The following is a 19,449-nucleotide window of genomic DNA, read 5'->3' as shown; positions in this document are numbered from 1 at the left end:
CGTCGGCCACCTACCAACGCTCCCCGGCCTCCCCCCCCCCCCCCCCCCCCCCCCCCCCCCCCCCCCCGCAGGCCCCGCTTTCCACTGCAGCAGCCAGCAGGGCCAGCAGGAGGGAAAGTGCGGACCAACTCCGAGGCCCAAACCCTCAACCCCCAGCCGCGCCCGCCCCGCCCCGCCCATGGCCTCCTCCTCCTCCCACTCCCTCGCCGCCTCGCGGCGCGGCCGCAGCGCGCGGCAGGCGCCCTTCTTTCGCGACCTCGCGACCCCGATCCCGTCCCACCGCGGCGTCTCCCGCTTCGCCTCGGGGGCTTCCCCCTCCGCGGCCCCCTCCGCCACGCTGCCGCCGCCGCCCATCTTCACCCTCGACGACCGCTACGCCGCCGCGGACTTCTCCCTGGACCCCACCGCCTCCGACCTCCTCCCCGTCGCGTCCTCCCCCTCCCCCCGCGCCGCCGCCAGCCGCTCGCCGCCATGGAACCTGTCCCGGGGCAAGGTGTCGCTCTCTCCACCAGGATCCCCCATGGATGGGGTCGTCGAGTCGGCTCGGAAAGAGGTGCTCGCTTTGCCGCCGCCCGCGAGCCCTGGCGCCCCACCTCCTGCCACGACAGCGGAGGCGCAGTCACCGGTGTCCCCCGCGCAGGCACCGGCTAGGACGGAGCCAGTGGCGAACGGAGGGGAGGTCGAACGGGAGGAGTGGGTCACTGTATTCGGGTGAGCAAATATTACTTATGCTTTGTTTTGTACTGGATTATTAGTTTATAAATGTGTTGGCAGACGCTTATGAACACGGTAGATTTGGCTAGGAGGCTATGATAAATGTTTATCGAGTTGACACGCTCCTGCATTTTCTTGCTCCCTCCCTCAGTCCTTCGGCAGTTATTTGCTAACCCCAAATTGTAGGCGCCTTGTATGATAAATTGATTCAGTTCTGTCTTCTGTTGGTACTTTTTCTACAGATTCTCTATTGGAGATACCAACCTTGTTCTTCGGGAATTCGAGAAATGTGGAGTAATATTGAGACATCACTCTGGTCCAAGAGATGGAAATTGGATCCACATATTGTACCAGGTAATGATACATTTAACTACTGTTGTGCTTCCATTTTCTGTTCTACCATTTAAATTTAATTTCATGTACCCAGATTTCACAGAGTAGTCATATTAGCTCAGGCTGCTCTGTAGCTTACCAGCGAGTTTAGTTGCCAGTGAACTGAAACAACTACATAAACTGATTTAGGATCCCCCATTAGGTTGAATAATGTTCTTGTACCGGTTTAATATAGTGTCAATTTTTAGCTGCACAATATCAACACCAAGTTTTATCCCCGTATGTAAATGACGTGGCATATGGTTTTGGTTATCCCTTGAACCTGAAGCATATAGGTAACTTAGTCCTGGTCTCCTGGATAGGTTTTTAGCATAACATGCTCAAGGTCACAACTTTACTTATGAATTCTCTAAATTCATAAAATGATGCATTGTTATGTGTCTGCTGACGATGGGTTTACAAATATCCTTGAAAGATGCTGGAAAACATATAGAAATGTCATGTGCTTTCTGAATTCCCTTGGCACAGCCAAGTTATGAGGCTTATCCAAATAGCAACTCTTCTGAGCTCTTGTTGTCATCAGGTCTTCAGGTAGTTCTTTTGTTGGTAGTGTCAGTTTGCTTTATGTATTTTTAAAATTAAAAACGTGTATGGTGGTCACTATCAACTCTACCTTTCTAGATGTATTGTTCCTATTGTTATTTCTGATTCTCTTAATTTTGAGATGTTAGCATCTCTGTTTATTTGACAATATTGTCAGTTCTGTTCTTTACATGCATCATAGTAAATGTTTCTACATTACTATGTGATAGTCCTAATACTGACAAATTTCACCATCATGTATGTGGTCCTGAAGCGCTCTTATGATGCTCGAAAGGCCCTTCAGAAAAATGGTATCCAACTAAGCAGCGGTCTGATAGTTGGAGTAAAGCCTATTGATGCAGTGCACCGGCAGCAGCTGGACGAGAGTTTCGCGCGAAGCAGTCAAGGTGGATTTATGGTTTCCTTGCCTTCAAAGTCACTTGGCTTGAAGAGCACAGGTGCATCGCACCAGTTAGGAGCCTTGCCCCGCCCGTATGACCCTAAAGCTAACACTAATGTTAGCCGAGATGCAGGCCGTCGTGCAACTGGCAGCATTGCTGCACCAGCAAAATCAATTGTAACCAATGTGATGGATTTGATATTTGGCATCTGATATGCAATGAGGACCAATGCATCCGGGACCTTCTCTGTTTCTTCTGTTTACTTGTTCGAGAATGCCAGCATTCCAAAGATTCAGCAGCAAATTTTGCTGAAGTTTGAGAGCTTACAGAGTGAACTTTCTTTCGGTGGTGTAACATTAAAATATGCAATTTTTCACGTTTATTGTACTTATATGGTATATCCATATGAGGGCAGTTGTATGTTAATGGCAATGCTATAGCTCTTGTTGTGGGCGATTTTTTATATTTTTAACTCGTTCGTGTATTTTTTTTCTCCCCTGTCGTTTAAGTGTTACCTTGCTTCTGCCTCTCCCTCGGAAGAGGTGCCGCTGTAATTTTCGAGAAATCATATATTGCTCTCAGGCCAATCCAAATGAAAGGTTTCATGTTTTTTTCCCAAGAGGTTCGTATCATCTAGAATGCTCAGTTAACGAAGGAAACACAGGTCTCAAATACTAAATAGTGTTATTTTGTGGCAAGGTTTCTTTTTTTGCTCTTTCGGTTTCCAAAAGTGCTATATCATCTGGAGTGTTTTTGAGTTAGAGTGAAGTGATCCTCCCCGGTGAATTGTGTCATTTTGGTGAATTGTGTCATTTTGTTGTTTCATGGCTTGGTAAATTGTAATGCACTTCCGGCTGAAACGATGCTAGTTTCATAAGGTTTCAAGGTCTTGGAAACATTATTACTCGCCGCTTCACCTGGATGGCAGTCCATTATTTTTTTTTACCCTTTTTTTTTGAACTTATGAGAATGATATAGTGTTTTTTTTTCAACAAAAAAGTATCAGTTGGCTTATCAACCGTAAAACCATCGCCGAACCTTTCTCTCTTTCATATATAATAGTTCGGGTTTATCCGCTCGCTTTTTTTCATTTTTATGAAAAAGTGCGCTCATGCAGTCACGCTACTGGATTGCATTTTTCTTTTACCGTTTTTTACACCAAAGGTGTTTCTTGTGGTCCCTAGCTGTTTGCGGCTTTCTGATTGGCTAGTGTGCTGGAAAACATGTCATCGAACCAATTAGGAGGAACCTTCTTGATCTTGACTAAAAAAGAGAAATCGAATCCTAACCCATGGATGAAAATACCAACGGTCTTGATTGTCTCTTCCCTCAATTTTTCATATTAGCCCTAGGATTCTTTTCATCGTGTCTCGTTTTCTACCTTTTGCAATTTATTATTCTAAAAAAAACCATCTATTTTCATCTCTTCGACAGTTCGATGGCCACAAATAAAAAGGTCACTTCTGCTTACAGCTGAAGCTGCTGCAGCTCTTGCTACATTGACGCGCACCTGGGCTGTACCAGCAGCTGCAGCCACAAAAGCGGGCTAAAAATTTTGTGACTTGATTATCTCAATAAAAATATGGGGTTTATGAACAGAGTCTGTGTTTAGTTCCCAAAAAAATTCCCAAAAAGTGATACAGTAGCTATCACATCGAATCTTGCGATACGTGCATGAAGTATTAAATGTAGACGAAAAAAACTAATTGCACAGTTTGGTTGAAAAATCGTGAGACGAACATTTTGAGCCTAATTAGTCCATGATTGAACACTAATTGCCAAATAAAAACAAAAGTGCTACATTAGTTAAAGTCCTAAATTTCGCGAACTAAACACAGCCAGAATAAATTTAATAAATATTCAAACTAAATGAAATCACAGTACTATCATTAGTACAACGACGAACACTGTGTGTATGTATATGTATATACGGTAGGCTGAAGCGGCACACAATCACACAACTTTGCAGGATGGCTGGCAGCCGGGCACCGTGCCGTGCATAACCCCGTTCCGACAAATAACAGCGTTCCCAGGGGCGTACTCGCAAAAAGTGCAATAAATCCCGAGTCGTAGCACGGGTCTGGAGCACCCAGTTCACGATCGCGAGGTCTTCGTCTCCGCCTGGGTCCAGCACTGGGATTTCCGCGCCTTCCACCCACACACACACCAAAGGACGCAGGCCGCAATGGCGGAGCCCGAGGTCTCCCCCGCGGCGGCCGGCGGCGGCGGCCGGCTCCGCAACGCGTTCGGGGGCGTGCTCTGCGCCTTCACGCTCCTCCTCATTGGTGTCGTCGCGTTCTCGATCCGCCTCTTCTCCGTAAGATCCACTTTGCCCCCCGAGCCTCCAGATCCAGTTCGGTGCTCGCGAAGCGCTCATCCCCGAATTGTGTGTGCTCATGTGTTATGCCTGCTGGCGCGCAGGTCATCAAGTACGAGAGCGTGATCCACGAGTTCGACCCCTACTTCAACTTCCGCGTCACTCAGGTTTGATTGCGTGTTCCATTCATTTAACCTTTTCCTTCTGTTCTGCAGTATGTGGAATTGAGCTAACTTGCTTAGAAGGTTACGGTGCTATATTGATGCTGAGTTTCGGTGTTGGGAGGGTTTTGGGTTTTGGAAATTAACTCTTGTGCCCTGTCTGCTAGATTTAGTTTACTATGAGATAATTAGTGGAAAGATAAAGGAAGTGACGCTCACTTGGAGGCATAAATTGTTGCCTGAAACAGTTATCTGTGACATCTGGTCTAAATTTCTCGTTGTTACAGTTTTTGTCGAAGAATGGAATTTACGAGTTCTGGAACTGGTTTGATGATAGGACATGGTAAGAGCAGCAGCTCCAATCTCTGTCATTTAGTACTGCGCAAATTCTGTGTAAAAGGAATCATTTACTAGGCTGATTTCGTTGCTGCTTCTGCTGGTTTAGGTACCCCCTTGGCCGTGTGATTGGTGGCACTGTGTATCCTGGTTTGACATTGACTGCTGGAACTATTTGGTGGTATGCCATCAAGGGACACAATTTACCGTCTTACATTTACATTCTTCTGATTAGACGTGCCTAAAGTATTTGAATGGTCCACTAGGTTGCTGAACTCTCTTAACATCCCATTGTCTGTGGAGACAGTTTGTGTGTTCACAGCTCCAATTTTCTCAGCAAATGCATCATGGGCTACTTACCTGTTAACAAAGGTTCGTTTTCAAGGAAGTGTGAGTTATCACATTATTCTTACCCATTTGCAAATTCTGTGCTTACTTTGACTTCTGCTATAGGAAGCGAAGGGTACTGGAGCTGGATTAATGGCAGCAGCCATTTTGGCAATGGTAAATTGTGCTAACGACTCCCCTACCAATTTTTACCAAAATTAAAGAAAAGCTAAATTGATACAAACTTGTTTCCTTGCTTTATAGATATTTAGCCATTTTTATGTCATGATGTAAATAGAAATAAGAATTCTCTTTAATCAAACCAAATCTATTGTCGTTCATTTCAGCTTTATATCGTCCGTGTACGGTGTAGCAAAGATAAGTGTTACATTTTGCAATACTATTTATGATTGCTGATTTCTATATCCTAAACATATATTTTTAAAGTAAATGAGAAATATTATTGAATGACTGAATCTGTGTTTTGTTGAACCTGGGTACTTGACAGTTGGAGTTTTCTCAGATACTCGATATTTTTTTTTTCTTATTACAGGATTTTGTTAATGCTTCCCAATTGTAACACTTCATTCAGATAACACCAAGATGTTAATTTCTAGCTACTTGCCCACTTCTTAGAACATTGTGTTATCTATGTATGTAGTCTTCCGTACTCTCCTAGTACCATATGATTAATCAGAATGTTCTCGACATCATCTCAGGTCCCCTCATATATCTCAAGATCTGTTGCAGGCAGCTATGATAATGAAGCTGTAGCAATATTTGCCTTGATATTTACATTTTATCTATATGTAAAGGTAATGGTGCTCTAGATATGTTTTCCATTTTGCTTCTTTGACATATGCAATGCTCTGACTTGTTATGCATATACAGACGCTGAACACGGGATCGCTCTTTTATGCAACACTCAATGCTCTCTCATATTTCTACATGGTAAACTTGTTGAATTTTGATCCATGTTTTTCGAATGTACTTTGTAATCATATACTAGGCTTTTCTAGGTCTGCTCTTGGGGAGGCTACACATTCATTATCAATCTTATCCCAATGCATGTCCTCTTGTGCATTGTAACTGGTCGTTATTCTTCGCGGCTCTACATTGCATATGCTCCCCTTGTGAGTGCATAAGCTTCCTCTTGTTGGCACACTCTTCTTTCTAGAGTGTTTGTCCAGAACTGTAACTTACCAGATTCATGGATCATTTTGCAGGTTATACTTGGAACGCTTCTGGCAGCATTAGTACCTGTGGTTGGTTTTAATGCAGTGATGACCTCTGAGCACTTCGCATCATTTCTGGTATCTACATTCCTTCTCCTTTCTTGATTTTTCTCCATTCCGCAGTACAATATGGCTGCCAACTCTTGCAAATGTTTTGCATCTTGAGGCTGGTCTTTGAAATTTGAAAACTTATGATTTCTCAAGTCCAAAAGGTGTTGGAGTAACATAAAATGCATTTCCTAGATGCTTAGGCCAAATACAACCATGCATTGACATTATTGATTGCTGTTCATATGTAGCATATGTACAATAAATACTTCCCTCATTTTACAATATTTGTCCAACTACACTGCACAGTGTGCACAGACCAAGAATCTCTATATAAGTAAATAGGCCTTATCATTGCTGTTGTATTAAAGAAATGCAGAATGACAGGATACCTTTATTTGCAGGTGTTCATAATTCTTCACGTAGTTGCTCTTGTGTATTATATCAAAGGGCTTTTGACTCCTAGGCTGTTCAAAGTTGCTATGACTCTTGTCATCTCTGTTGGCTTGTAAGTCCCTGAAGTTACCAATCTTTTATAATACACAGGATTAATATCTTTGGACCTTGAAAGTTGAAACCAGCAAGAGCCTTGTCCTCTGAATATAAATATCTCAATCTTTATCGTCTCAATGTCCAAATGCTGATTGCAAGATCCTACCTGCAGAGCTGTTTGTTTCGCAGTAGTAGCCATACTTGTCGCCTTGGTGGCATCTAGTCCAACGAAAGGCTGGAGCGGCCGCAGTTTGAGTCTACTTGATCCGTAAGTTCTTCGAATAAAAACTCATTTATTTTGTGATCAGACTATGACTGACCTGACTCGGGGTAATAAACATGAAATAACACTATTACTCCCTCTGTCCTAATATACAAGGCGTAACCTCTTTTTATTCAAGTCCCATAATATAAGGCGTGCTCTATCTAGACACATGTACATCGATGCAGTAATACTACTGTTGAGAGAGATAATTAAATACGTTCCTTGGTCTTTGAACCAGAGGTGGTTACGCCTTGTATACTGGGACGGAGGGAGTAGGTTTTAGTGTAGCTGGTGAAATATTGTTAACATTTAATGCTTAGGCTCTTAGACAAATAAAAGTGTATATTGGCATCGCTATTGCAACGTCTTATTTTCCGTTCTGGTGTTGCTTTTTGTATGTAGCGTCCTGTTACAGCGTGTTTGTTCTGCTTCTCTTCTCATATTAATCGCTGCAATTTCACTCTTTTCTGATAGAACTTATGCAAGCAAGTACATCCCCATCATTGCTAGTGTCAGTGAGCACCAACCTCCTACCTGGCCCTCTTATTTTATGGACATTAATGTGTTGGCCTTCCTGATTCCTGCTGGGATTATTGTAAGAACTATACTTTGTTAATTAAAACTGTACCAGCAATAGTCTTAGTTCTGATTAATCGATCTTTACATGATCCACAGTCATGCTTCTTGCCTCTGTCTGACGCAAGCTCCTTCATGGTTTTGTACTTGGTCACTGCAGTGTATTTTTCTGGAGTTATGGTAAGAATCCTTGCAGTAGGAAGAATCTCATGCACCCTTTTTTTCATTATTTACTTGTTATAACTTTATGTGGCATCCATGCTTTGCTAGGTACGGCTTATGCTTGTCCTTGCTCCTGCTGCGTGCATTTTATCTGGGATTGCTCTATCTGAAGTTTTCAGTGTCCTCACACGATCCATTAAATTTCAGCTGTCAAAATTTTTTGATGACAGCCCTACTTCTGTATGGTTCCTTCTTACATTTTTTTTCTTTGTATTAGAATCGAAGTACCAATCCAATCACTTGTTGACAACCTGTTTTCTTCTGAAACTGAAGTCAGGTGACAGTAGCCCAGAGAGTTCTACAAATTCAACAAAAAATGAAAATAGGAATGAAAAATCTGAAACGGCTCCAAAGGAAAAACCGTCAAAGAAGAACCGAAAGAAGGAGAAAGAATTAGCAGAAAGCGTTACTGTAAAGCCTAAAAAGGAAAAGAGGCTTTTGGTTCTTCCTTTTGAATTATCTGTTATGGGTATTTTGTTGCTGATCGTGTTAGGTGGTTTCTATGTGGTAAGTTCTCTTTTGTTAGTCTTACCAGAATGAATGTCTTCATTGATAGAGAGGCAATCTTACTGTTAATGATTCCATTTTTGTAGGTCCATTGTGTATGGGCGGCAGCTGAAGCATACTCCGCTCCTTCAATTGTGTTGACATCTCGCTCACGGGATGGATTGCATGTTTTTGATGATTTCCGTGAAGCTTATGCATGGCTGAGCCATAACACAGATGTTGATGACAAGGTATGCTCACCCCTTGATTTCTGTTGTTTGTGGACTGACTTTTATACTTACACATTAAGGTGTTGCACTGCAGGTTGCTTCCTGGTGGGACTATGGTTACCAAACAACTGCAATGGCCAACAGAACTGTGATTGTAGACAATAACACCTGGAACAACACTCATATAGCAACAGTTGGTACAGCAATGTCGTCCCCAGAAAAAGCAGCTTGGGAAATCTTCAATTCTTTAGATGTCAAATATGTGCTTGTTGTCTTTGGAGGTTGGTGCTTTATGGCGCATAGGAGGAAAAAACCCAATGTAATTTGGACCATTGGTCTCAAATCCTGACACAAATGTTTCTTTAACAGGACTTGTTGGATACCCTAGTGATGATATCAATAAGTTCCTTTGGATGGTACGCATAGGAGGTGGTGTGTTCCCTCACATCAAGGAACCAGATTATCTTGTGAGTTGTGAACTCCTTCAACAACGCCCTATACACATCATTTTGGTAGCATAATAAGGGGGGAAAGGTGAAATATGCATGCATTTGCATAGTTCTTTCTTTATTCTGATTTTTGAGTAATGTTATTGGCAGAGGGATGGTCAATACCGCGTTGATGCTCAAGCCACTCCAACTATGCTGAATTGCCTCATGTACAAGCTTTGTTATTACAGGTCTGGTAAACTGAATCAAGAAGACTGATTTTAGTTGGACCGTCCAATCATCACAAATGTCCTTTTGACATTTATGTCCTTTGTGTCCTCTAGGTTTGTGGAGACCGATGGAAAAGGCTTTGACAGAGTAAGAGGATATGAAATAGGAAAGAAGCATTTCAAGCTAACACATTTTGAGGAGGTACTATGATGTTACTCTCTGTTCTTATTGGCAACAGTTGATTTTTCATCTATTATACTAACTTGAACCTTTGCTTTATGTTTACCCATCTTGATGCTGAATAAAGGTATTCACAACCCACCATTGGATGGTCCGCATATATAAACTGAAACCCCAGAAGAACAGGGTTCGAGGCAAGTTGAAGAAGTCGAAGGTAAGTCTGACAGACCTACTGTAGTTATATATATGTCTCATTCTTTTTCAGCCCATTCTAACACGTTATATGCTTGGTTTTGTACCTGCAGAGTGCCAAAACTAGTTCCACACTTGCGACAGGGCAAAAGAAGAACCCGTGGCAATAGATGAAGTTAACAATAGTGCCATTTACTTGATACTTGGTTCTAGGTCAACTGCACTAGGTTCGTGAACCAGAAAACCACAGAACTAGATTAGAGATCTGCACTGTTGTATTTGGCTCTCGTTATATGTTCTTGCAACCGGCCAGAGTGCTGATGAAATTTTTTATAGACCAGAGGAAGTTTATCTATCCCATGGGTAGAGATTGGATGCAGAATTTCTTGGCGAAAGGGTTGCTTAAACTCCCAGTGTACTTGCTGTTTTGTGTAACCTACAAATTCTCTTACAAGTTGCTCGGATGATAGTGAGTTCCGGCATCTCCAGTAAACACAGAATGCTGTCAAGGAACTTGCGTGGCGGCTCGGTGAAAGTGGAGCGGATAATTTCCAATCTGATGAGATCTGCCATTGAATCCGGTGGATATTGAAACGGGCAGAAAGATTGTTTGTTCCACGTATTTTATATTCCTCGTCCCAGACCTGGTTGTCATAGGAGCGAAGAGCACATTTATTCATTTCAAAGAGCCAAAGCATTTTTGTTTCAATGCTTTAACAAATACCAATAAATGGATTGGCGTCATCATATTATTTTACAATGACTTCTCAGATCTGCTTTCTGAGCATATAGCAGATCATTATTAGCAAAAAAAAAAAAAAAAAAAAAAAAAGAAAGAAAGAACATATAGCAGATCACTGGTAAGTTTCCCAACAGGATGGGCTGGGCAAAAACCCAAGGTATAAACATAAGTTTGAGATGTGCCTCAGTATCAAAAATTGCTGGATCACCAAGTTTTTGGGAACTCAGAGCCGATGATGCTCAACTAACCAGGCATCACAAGCAGACCTATCAATTTTTTTTCCCCATCAATGAAAAGTGAATATACTCCAACAAAGACCCATGGGCCGAGCGTGTCTTGAATTGCGAGCTGTAATTCATGAATTCACTCATTTTTGGTCTGTATAGACGGCGTCAACGTCATCAAGCTCTAGCAATTTTGAAACAAGCTCCTTGTTTAGTTCCATGGCCTCGTCGTCCACCTGCAACAACAATATGGAAAGTGTCAGATAATATGACACTCCTAGGAACTAAAAGAATGGACATTTTGCAAGAATAGAGAATCCAAGGATAACTTGGTAACGGCCAATAGAATCCAATGGACATTATGAATTGCAACTTGACAATAAAAAAAGGAAAACAGTGTACCTCAATTGGGTTCAGAGGAAGAAGTTCGTAGCCATTATCAGTTTCAAACTTCAATCCTTCTTCTTGTAGCTTCGATAGCACAACTGGATAGTTTTCTGATGTAGTAACTATCTTGTAGAACCTTAGGATAGAAAGGGGCAGCTTTCAGACATAAGGAGAATCCAAAGGAAGTTTGCTTATATTAAAATGCAGTAAACAAGAAAGGAAAGCACCAGATATAACATAGAATTTGGTACTATCATACAGCGACCTCAATAACCATTACTAATAAGTACAAAACTGGTGACTTCATTATGTTCTCTGACTCAGAACACAGCTTTCCTGCGCCTTTGGAAAGTTACTCATAACTTATTTTGTGTTAACTGGTACTTATATTTGTGTTAACTGGTACGAGAAAATCCAATGAGAAAAATAGTGAATTGGGGGAGGATAGGTCTCCCCTTTATTTGAGGGGTGGGAGGCTATGATTTGAGAGACTGAGAAAAAAATTCTCATTGGGATTGGGTTTGGGGAACTGTTGGAGCTACAGGATCTCCAAAATAACAGTTTTTTCTCATTAGGGTTAGGAAAGAAGGCTGCTGGATATGCTCTAAGTAGATAGGGAAGCTGATGTTGGCCAGGTATGGTCCTGTTAATGGTAGGTAGTATGGCTGGTATGGCCACAGTTCTTGTCATGCTTCCCATCTTCTATACTGCTCATTTCATCCTGTCCAACAGTCCTATGACATGTTGTCGACTCATTTGTTGGGCAGCAGTACAGGCGACAGCATGCACGGCCACCAGGCTCAGACAGCGTCTAGGGGTTGAGTCGGTTTAGGAAGAGGTCTTCAAGGGCATGCACGAACACCAGGTTCAGGGGCATGCATGGCCACCAGGTCGTCTAGGGGCTGAGTAGTTTAGGAAAGCTCTTCAGGGAGTGATTTTAGGAGATTGACCAGACCGTGGCTAAAGGGCTGGGTCTGTCTAGGGAAAGGCTTTTCAGGGAGTGATGTTAAGAGATTTGCTTCACTATTATTAGTAATGTGCACCTGAACTATAAAGGGCACCTTAGATTGTGTAATAAGGATTATCGAAGAAGGAATAGAGGCAGGCGGGTTTTCCCCTGCGATGGTGGCTGTCGGCGATTCAGCCATGGCCGCCAGCGACAAAACCACCGTGCCATTGCCTCGCTATCCTTTGAGTTCTAGCTCTCAGTCTCATCTACTCCATTCGCCCCTACGCTCTCCACATCGCCAGCGCCGCATCAGACATGAAGCTAATAGTAGATAGGAAAGCAGCGAAAGCTGATGTTGGGCAGGCATGGCCTTATAATAGTAGGAAGTATGGCTGGTATGGCCACAGTTCTTGTCATGCTGACTGGTATGGGCTTAGTACTAGGTGTACACCTATTGTACTAGAGTAGAATTTGTATATAATCAAGTTCAAGGACCAGTTGTATCCTTAGTTCAGTAGCAGCAGCACTCCCGTGCGTGTGTGTGTTTGTGCTCTATGTTCTCTCTTCTGAACTAATCCAGCTCTCAGTGCCCCCCCCCCCCCCCCCCCCCCCCCCCCCCCCCCCAAAAAAAAAAAAAAAAAAAAAAAAAAAAAAGAGGAAAAACTAATCCAGCTCTCAAGTGTGTGTGTGAGAGGCTGAGGATCTGCACCTGATTGCCGGCTAACACCTTCATTAGTGTTCTAGTAAACAGTGTTGCATCAAACAAAAATGCATTCAGCAGTATACGAGCATGTACCTTTCTGCTTCTTCTTCAGAGACGCCATCATCAAAATTTGGTTCAAGGACGTCATCAGCACCAGCATCTAGCGCAATGTTGAGCAGTTGGTTCTTATCTGCATCAGTAACTTTTATGTTCACCACTCGAGCTTGTCTGAATCTAAAGGTAACAGATCCAGGATCAGCCAATTTTGCTCCGCAATCTTTTACCACATTTCTAATGTCAGCAACTGATCTTGTAATTTTGTCAGTTAGAACTTCAACGACCATACCTACTCCACCAAAACCATAGACCTGTGAAAATTCTTCATGCACTTAAAACCTCTGTAAACCACATAAAAAGTGATATGTATTCTAAGTAACTCGTACTAGTTCCAAATTATATTTCACTTTAGCTTTGTCCCAAGTCCAACTTCTCTAACTTTGACCAAGTTTTTAGAAAAAAAAAACTATTAAAATCTACGAGTTCAAGTAAATGCACTATGAATATATTTCACGGAGAATTTAATGAAACTAATTTGATGTTGTAAATGTTGATGCATTTTTCTATAAACTTGGTCAAAATTAGAGAGATTTAAGTGAACTATAACTTGGAACAGAGGGAGTAGCGTACAAGCCTACTCATATCTGAACAAACCATTTATTATGTGCATGCAAATATAGTATATTTGCCTTTGAGATGAGTTATCGTATATCGTAAAATGAGAATCTATTAATAAAGTATAATATCAAACTAGTGGCAGAGAAGTTTACCTCATAAACCTTTTCTGTGTAAGTATCTTGTCCCTTTTCTGATGCCCTTTTGATGTTGCGCTCTAAAATTTCTTTAGGGACATCAAGTTCCCTTGCTTTCTCTAGTATAGCTGCTAAAGTTGTGTTGGATGAAGGGTTTGGGCCACACTTCTTGATGCTGTGATATACATAAATGAACCAATTTAAATGGATGGCACTTGAACTCTGATGCCTGGTCTTGTCCGTTGCCATTCCATTTTAACAAGGCCTACCACTTGGTAAGATATAGTGATACTCACTTCAGTGATATTACGCAGGCAATGTCTAATTACAGAATACAATCACAATACCTTCACAAGGCAATAACATGCTATGCTACAAATGTCCAATTATTTAAGTTTAAACTACCAAAAAGGTAAAACATCCTATGCTTTTTAAAGAGGACATGCCAACAGATACTAGCAGATGATAGCATGTTGGATTAACCTTATGCTCAAAACAATCCAAATTAAGAAATCAATGAAATACCAAGCTGTTAGAATGATAATGCAAGATGCCAAGATCACAGTGTCCAGCGACACCTACGCAGCAACAATTTCTTTTCCAATTTTGCTGTTGCGCTTCATCTTCTTCAAATTCTGGGCATCCTGAATCAAAGAAACAACAGGTGTGAGGATACATATTGAGACGTTAAAGCTAACTACATTTTATAAACAAGAAACTAAAGCTACTTCCTGTTTTTAGCTTTTCCCTACTCAATTATCCTAATGGAAAGTAAATTACTTAGCAGCAAAAGCTAGCTCAGATCCTCAGAGACAACCGAAAATTCGAAACACATTGATATTTGTTGCTGCATCCATGTCCGTTATTCCAAGCAGAGGCTTCCCCAACCAGAATATGCACAGCCAGTGGTCCCGAACTTCGAATTACTGTGACACTGTGCAGAAGATCATGGCAAGAGCATATCACCTTCCTTCCAGCGATTTTGCAGGAGCGTCGTCCCATGCAGAGCGGCTGGAACGACGAAATCCGCCGCCTCGCCGCATGCCTCTGGAACAGGCCGGCGCTGCCAATAGGTCGATCCCCTGATAGCACCAGGAAAACAATCAAAACACTAGACATTTCAACAGTCCAATAGAACCAGATCGGCGGAGAGGAGAGCGCGCGAGCACGAGTGGGTTACCGCGGAGGAGCGAGGCTCCCCGGAGAGCGGAAGCGGAGGAGGACAGAGACGAGGTCCTGTGGAGGAGCGCCCCCAGAGCACGCGCGGCGGACGCCATGGTAGCCTGGTGGGCCGGTGCCCGCAAGGAGAGTAAGCTCGCGCGGCAGCTGCTCGACGAATTGCTGCGCCCGGGTGGTGGGCTGCTGTGGGCGGGCCGCCGCCGCGGTGGTGAGCTGGGCGTGGACTCGGCTGGCCGGCTGAACGGATCGGATGGGGATGGGAAAGAAACGGCTCACACTTGTTCGCTTGTTGTTTCAGTCAGTTCAAACCAGCCAGTCAATAATATTTTTCTCTCATAACAAATCAGCACCAGTCAGTCCAAACCAGCCCAGAAACCAACCAGCGATCAGACCCTCAGATTTGACGCTTGTACTGAACGCCGCCAAGTCTGAACCGTCGATCCACCGTGCGCTGCCAGTGTGCAGCTTTGACACCTGGACTAGGTGACCATGACACGTCATCGTTGCGAGAATCTGGTTTCACTAGTCTCTAGAAGAAAAATCCTGGTTTATGGATGACTCGAGGGCCCACCACACAGAAGGCTCACAGAGACCCCTACCCCACATGCCAGAGACTACTGGAACGCCATCAAAGGCAGCCGCGCCAGGTGTCACGCAACGGGGGCACTCCCGTCGACAATCCAACGGTTCAGGATTATGAAGGCCCACATGTCATAGAACCCTCTCGCAACGTCTAGCCGCTTCGTGCGCCTGTCCCGTCGTTTCTTTCCTCTCGCTTCCACGCTCTTCTAGACTCCCGGCGAACACTCCACTCCGCCTTCTTATGCTCACGGCCCTCCGCCGCCGAGGCACACAGTTCAAGCACAAACACTAGCCGAAGCAAAAGCCGTTCCACAAAGCACCTGGTGATATATCATCTCACCATCAGAAACCAAGAGAGAGATTTCGTCCCTGCTTGTTGTGGTAGATTGTGAGGAGTAGCAAAGAGCAGCAACCATGAATCCGGACAACTTCACCCACAAGACGAACGAGGCGCTGGTGGCGGCGCACGAGACGGCATCGGAGGCCGGCCACGCGCAGCTCACGCCGCTGCACCTGGCCGCGGCGCTGGCGGCGGACAAGGGCGGCATCCTGCGGCAGGCCATCACGGGGGCGTCGGGCGGCGACGGGGCGGCCGGGGACTCGTTCGAGCGCGTGCTGAGCAACGCGCTCAAGAAGCTGCCGTCGCAGTCCCCGCCGCCGGACTCCGTCCCGGCGTCCACGGCGCTGATCAAGGCCATCCGCCGCGCGCAGTCCGCGCAGAAGAAGCGAGGGGACTCGCACCTCGCCGTCGACCAGCTGCTGCTCGGCCTGCTCGAGGACTCGCAGATCTCCGACTGCCTCAAGGAGGCCGGCGTGTCCGCGGCGCGGGTGCGTGCCGAGCTCGAGAAGCTCCGCGGCGGGGAGGGGCGCCGCGTGGAGTCCGCGTCCGGGGACACCAACTTCCAGGCGCTCAAGACGTACGGCCGCGACCTCGTCGAGCAGGCTGGGAAGCTGGACCCCGTCATCGGCCGCGACGAGGAGATCCGCCGCGTGGTGCGCATCCTCTCGCGCCGCACCAAGAACAATCCCGTCCTCATCGGCGAGCCCGGCGTGGGCAAGACGGCGGTCGTGGAGGGCCTCGCGCAGCGCATCGTCCGCGGCGACGTTCCCAGCAACCTACTCGACGTGCGCCTCATCGCGCTCGACATGGGCGCGCTCGTCGCGGGCGCCAAGTACCGCGGCGAGTTCGAGGAGCGGCTCAAGTCCGTGCTCAAGGAGGTGGAGGAGGCCGAGGGGAAGGTCATTCTCTTCATCGACGAGATACACCTCGTCCTGGGCGCGGGCAGGACGGAGGGTTCCATGGACGCGGCCAACCTGTTCAAGCCGATGCTGGCGAGGGGTCAGCTCCGGTGCATCGGCGCCACCACGCTGGAGGAGTACCGCAAGTACGTGGAGAAGGACGCGGCGTTCGAGCGGCGGTTTCAGCAGGTGTTCGTCGCGGAGCCGAGCGTGCCCGACACGATCAGCATTCTCAGGGGGCTCAAGGAGAAGTACGAGGGGCACCATGGTGTGAGGATCCAGGACCGCGCCCTCGTCGCCGCCGCGCAGCTCTCCGCGAGGTACATCATGGGTCGGCACCTGCCTGATAAAGCCATAGACTTGGTGGACGAGGCCTGCGCCAATGTCAGGGTGCAGCTCGACAGCCAGCCGGAGGAGATTGATAACCTCGAGAGGAAGAGAATCCAGCTTGAAGTTGAGCTGCACGCGCTCGAAAAGGAGAAGGACAAGGCCAGCAAAGCCCGGCTGGTTGAGGTGCGTATCTCGATCACTGAATTTTCAGAGTAAGGCTAACAAATCCTCTTGTCTGATGTTCTGTTTTGATACTGATGTTGCTTAACTGTGACCATTGTTCAGGTCAAGAAGGAATTGGACGATCTGAGGGACAAGCTGCAGCCCCTGACCATGAAGTACAGGAAGGAGAAGGAGAGGATCGATGAGATCAGGAAGCTGAAGCAGCGCCGCGAGGAGCTGCAGTTCACCCTGCAGGAAGCTGAGCGCCGGATGGACCTGGCCCGTGTGGCCGACCTCAAGTACGGTGCCCTCCAGGAGATCGACGCCGCGATCTCCAAGCTGGAGAGCGAAACAGGGGAGAACCTGATGCTCACTGAAACCGTCGGCCCTGAACAAATTGCAGAGGTATGTTCATGTTCACCGCCGCAGAAATTTCTAGAGCAATGCCGGATTGCCGATCGTCTCTTGGTAGTGTAGTCGTGCAGCGTGCTGAAATGGTGTCTTTTGCTATGAGCAGGTGGTGAGCCGGTGGACCGGTATTCCGGTGACCCGGCTTGGCCAGAACGACAAAGAGAGGCTGGTCGGCCTGGCTGACAGGCTTCACCAGAGGGTGGTCGGCCAGACGGAGGCGGTGAACGCCGTCGCAGAGGCGGTGCTGAGGTCAAGGGCCGGTCTTGGCAGGCCACAGCAGCCCACCGGCTCGTTCCTCTTCCTGGGTCCGACCGGTGTGGGCAAGACCGAGCTGGCCAAGGCCCTTGCCGAGCAACTGTTCGACGACGAGAACCTGCTTGTCCGCATCGACATGTCCGAGTACATGGAGCAGCACTCGGTTGCTCGCCTTATCGGAGCGCCACCTGGGTAAGTAGCAGAAAATGCATGCATCTGTAGTATTTTCACTTATCGGATGAACTCGTTTTCTGACATGGAATGGAATTTGTTTTTGGTTTGTGACTGAAGCTACGTCGGCCATGAAGAAGGTGGGCAGCTGACTGAACAAGTGAGGAGGCGGCCGTACAGCGTGATCCTCTTCGATGAGGTGGAGAAGGCGCATGTCGCCGTGTTCAACACCCTGCTCCAGGTCCTCGACGACGGCAGGCTGACGGACGGGCAAGGCAGGACGGTGGACTTCAGGAACACCGTGATCATCATGACATCGAACCTCGGCGCCGAGCACCTCCTCGCCGGGATGGTGGGCAAGAATTCTATGAAGGTCGCTCGCGATCTGGTCATGCAGGAGGTATGCAACACGATACATCCAGAACTATCCATCCATGTGTTCGAAATTGTTCCTCTTATCTGCAATGTGATGCTCAAATGGGAGCCGTTTGGTGTGTGCAGGTGAGGAGGCACTTCCGCCCTGAGCTGCTGAACCGGCTCGACGAGATCGTGATCTTCGATCCTCTGTCCCACGAGCAGCTGAGGAAGGTCGCTCGCCTTCAGATGAAGGACGTGGCCGTCCGCCTTGCCGAGAGGAGCATCGCTCTGGCCGTGACCGACGCCGCATTGGACATCATCTTGTCCCTCTCTTACGATCCGGTATGTGACCATAGCATCCATCCATCTGAATTCCGGTCGTCAGAAAACCTCTCATGCGTTCCCATTACTGTTACTCTGATGATGCTGACTCTGTTCTGTGATGTACTGATGTTCACCTTAACAACGACAGGTGTACGGCGCGCGGCCGATCAGGAGGTGGATCGAGAAGAGGGTGGTGACGCAGCTGTCGAAGATGCTGATCCAGGAGGAGATCGACGAGAACTGCACAGTGTACATCGACGCCGCGCCGGCCAAAGACGAGCTGGCCTACAGGGTGGACCGGAGCGGCGGGCTGGTGAACGCGGAGACGGGGCTCAAGTCGGACATCCTGATCCAGGTCCCCAACGACGCCGTCAGGAGCGACGCCGCGCAGGCCGTCAAGAAGATGAGGATCATGGAGGAGGAGGACGAGGACGGCATGGACGAGGAGTAAAAGCGTGCAGTGCAGGTTGCCGCAGGACGCGGAGATGCGCCCCGGCCCTGGTCCGGCGCCGTCATCATCGAGTGTCTTCTGAATAAGCGTGTAGATAGTCGTGAACGTGTGGAGACGATGTTGTTTTTTCTGAGTTCTGATTACGTTCTTGTAACGCGGCTGTTTGTTAAGCATCTGCAGCGGAACGGATGAATGAAGGAATGATGTTTTTGTAAAGTGCTCGGAAGCAAGAGGCGGCCTCACCCCAATGTGGTACAGCTTGGTTCCATCATTCCATGAATGTTACCAGTACGTCATTTTTTTAGGACTTAAATCACGCAACCGCAAACGTAATTGGAACTTGAGCTAGGAGTGTAATACATGAATGTGTAGAAGCAATAGAAGTTGTTCACATAAAGCTATCCTCAGTTCATAATCG

At 46.4% G+C, this 19,449-nt stretch overlaps 4 protein-coding genes across 4 annotated transcripts; 3 read left to right on the top strand and 1 right to left on the bottom strand.

Annotated features, from left to right (window-relative positions):
• The first annotated feature begins 137 nt into the window (after positions 1-137).
• Positions 138-2,617, top strand: LOC136512916 (nuclear pore complex protein NUP35-like). Its single transcript, XM_066506924.1, has 3 exons — positions 138-711; positions 957-1,068; positions 1,904-2,617. Exons 1-3 carry the CDS (start codon positions 179-181, stop codon positions 2,240-2,242), a joined length of 984 nt encoding a protein of 327 aa, XP_066363021.1. The 5' UTR covers positions 138-178; the 3' UTR covers positions 2,243-2,617.
• A 1,513-nt stretch (positions 2,618-4,130) lies between these two features.
• LOC136510023 (dolichyl-diphosphooligosaccharide--protein glycosyltransferase subunit STT3A-like) lies at positions 4,131-10,151 on the top strand. The gene is made up of 23 exons (XM_066504595.1): positions 4,131-4,347; positions 4,452-4,514; positions 4,796-4,851; positions 4,954-5,025; positions 5,111-5,216; positions 5,298-5,348; positions 5,891-5,986; positions 6,063-6,122; positions 6,191-6,304; positions 6,398-6,484; positions 6,859-6,962; positions 7,119-7,214; positions 7,686-7,806; positions 7,887-7,967; positions 8,058-8,189; positions 8,283-8,516; positions 8,603-8,746; positions 8,820-9,006; positions 9,095-9,192; positions 9,325-9,404; positions 9,498-9,585; positions 9,692-9,778; positions 9,870-10,151. Exons 1-23 carry the CDS (start codon positions 4,216-4,218, stop codon positions 9,924-9,926), a joined length of 2,346 nt encoding a protein of 781 aa, XP_066360692.1. The 5' UTR covers positions 4,131-4,215; the 3' UTR covers positions 9,927-10,151.
• A 151-nt stretch (positions 10,152-10,302) lies between these two features.
• LOC136510024 (probable transcriptional regulatory protein At2g25830) lies at positions 10,303-15,030 on the bottom strand. The gene is made up of 7 exons (XM_066504596.1): positions 14,751-15,030; positions 14,537-14,652; positions 14,153-14,214; positions 13,589-13,745; positions 12,855-13,129; positions 11,125-11,245; positions 10,303-10,958 (listed from the first exon to the last, which is right to left on the bottom strand). The coding sequence occupies exons 1-7, from the start codon at positions 14,845-14,847 to the stop codon at positions 10,866-10,868; spliced, it is 921 nt and encodes a 306-aa protein (XP_066360693.1). The 5' UTR covers positions 14,848-15,030; the 3' UTR covers positions 10,303-10,865.
• A 562-nt stretch (positions 15,031-15,592) lies between these two features.
• LOC136510022 (chaperone protein ClpB1-like) lies at positions 15,593-19,247 on the top strand. The gene is made up of 6 exons (XM_066504594.1): positions 15,593-17,083; positions 17,186-17,467; positions 17,580-17,920; positions 18,020-18,299; positions 18,401-18,598; positions 18,729-19,247. Exons 1-6 carry the CDS (start codon positions 15,746-15,748, stop codon positions 19,029-19,031), a joined length of 2,742 nt encoding a protein of 913 aa, XP_066360691.1. The 5' UTR covers positions 15,593-15,745; the 3' UTR covers positions 19,032-19,247.
• The last annotated feature ends 202 nt before the right edge of the window (positions 19,248-19,449 follow it).

This window comes from Miscanthus floridulus, chromosome 16, assembly GCF_019320115.1.
Source record: "Miscanthus floridulus cultivar M001 chromosome 16, ASM1932011v1, whole genome shotgun sequence".
Taxonomy (NCBI): domain Eukaryota; kingdom Viridiplantae; phylum Streptophyta; class Magnoliopsida; order Poales; family Poaceae; genus Miscanthus; species Miscanthus floridulus.
The sequence above is the reverse complement of the archived record's forward strand: the minus strand, read 5'-3'. Positions and strand labels throughout refer to the sequence as shown.

What these genes read in the sequence shown, in the direction of transcription:
- LOC136512916 (XM_066506924.1), top strand. Translation starts at nt 179, where the DNA reads ATGGCCTCCTCCTCCTCCCACTCCCTCGCCGCCTCGCGGCGCGGCCGC. An exon ending in GAGTGGGTCACTGTATTCGG is followed by an intron (nt 712 to 956) that starts GTGAGCAAATAT and finishes CTTTTTCTACAG; the next exon opens with ATTCTCTATTGGAGATACCA. An exon ending in GGATCCACATATTGTACCAG is followed by an intron (nt 1,069 to 1,903) that starts GTAATGATACAT and finishes GTGGTCCTGAAG; the next exon opens with CGCTCTTATGATGCTCGAAA.
- LOC136510023 (XM_066504595.1), top strand. Translation starts at nt 4,216, where the DNA reads ATGGCGGAGCCCGAGGTCTCCCCCGCGGCGGCCGGCGGCGGCGGCCGG. An exon ending in AGTTTGAGTCTACTTGATCC is followed by an intron (nt 7,215 to 7,685) that starts GTAAGTTCTTCG and finishes CTTTTCTGATAG; the next exon opens with AACTTATGCAAGCAAGTACA. An exon ending in TGTTAGGTGGTTTCTATGTG is followed by an intron (nt 8,517 to 8,602) that starts GTAAGTTCTCTT and finishes CCATTTTTGTAG; the next exon opens with GTCCATTGTGTATGGGCGGC.
- LOC136510024 (XM_066504596.1), bottom strand. Translation starts at nt 14,847, where the DNA reads ATGGCGTCCGCCGCGCGTGCTCTGGGGGCGCTCCTCCACAGGACCTCG. An exon ending in GGGAGCCTCGCTCCTCCGCG is followed by an intron (nt 14,653 to 14,750) that starts GTAACCCACTCG and finishes TGGTGCTATCAG; the next exon opens with GGGATCGACCTATTGGCAGC. An exon ending in ACACAGAAAAGGTTTATGAG is followed by an intron (nt 13,130 to 13,588) that starts GTAAACTTCTCT and finishes GAATTTTCACAG; the next exon opens with GTCTATGGTTTTGGTGGAGT.
- LOC136510022 (XM_066504594.1), top strand. Translation starts at nt 15,746, where the DNA reads ATGAATCCGGACAACTTCACCCACAAGACGAACGAGGCGCTGGTGGCG. An exon ending in GCCCTGAACAAATTGCAGAG is followed by an intron (nt 17,468 to 17,579) that starts GTATGTTCATGT and finishes TGCTATGAGCAG; the next exon opens with GTGGTGAGCCGGTGGACCGG. An exon ending in GCGATCTGGTCATGCAGGAG is followed by an intron (nt 18,300 to 18,400) that starts GTATGCAACACG and finishes TGGTGTGTGCAG; the next exon opens with GTGAGGAGGCACTTCCGCCC.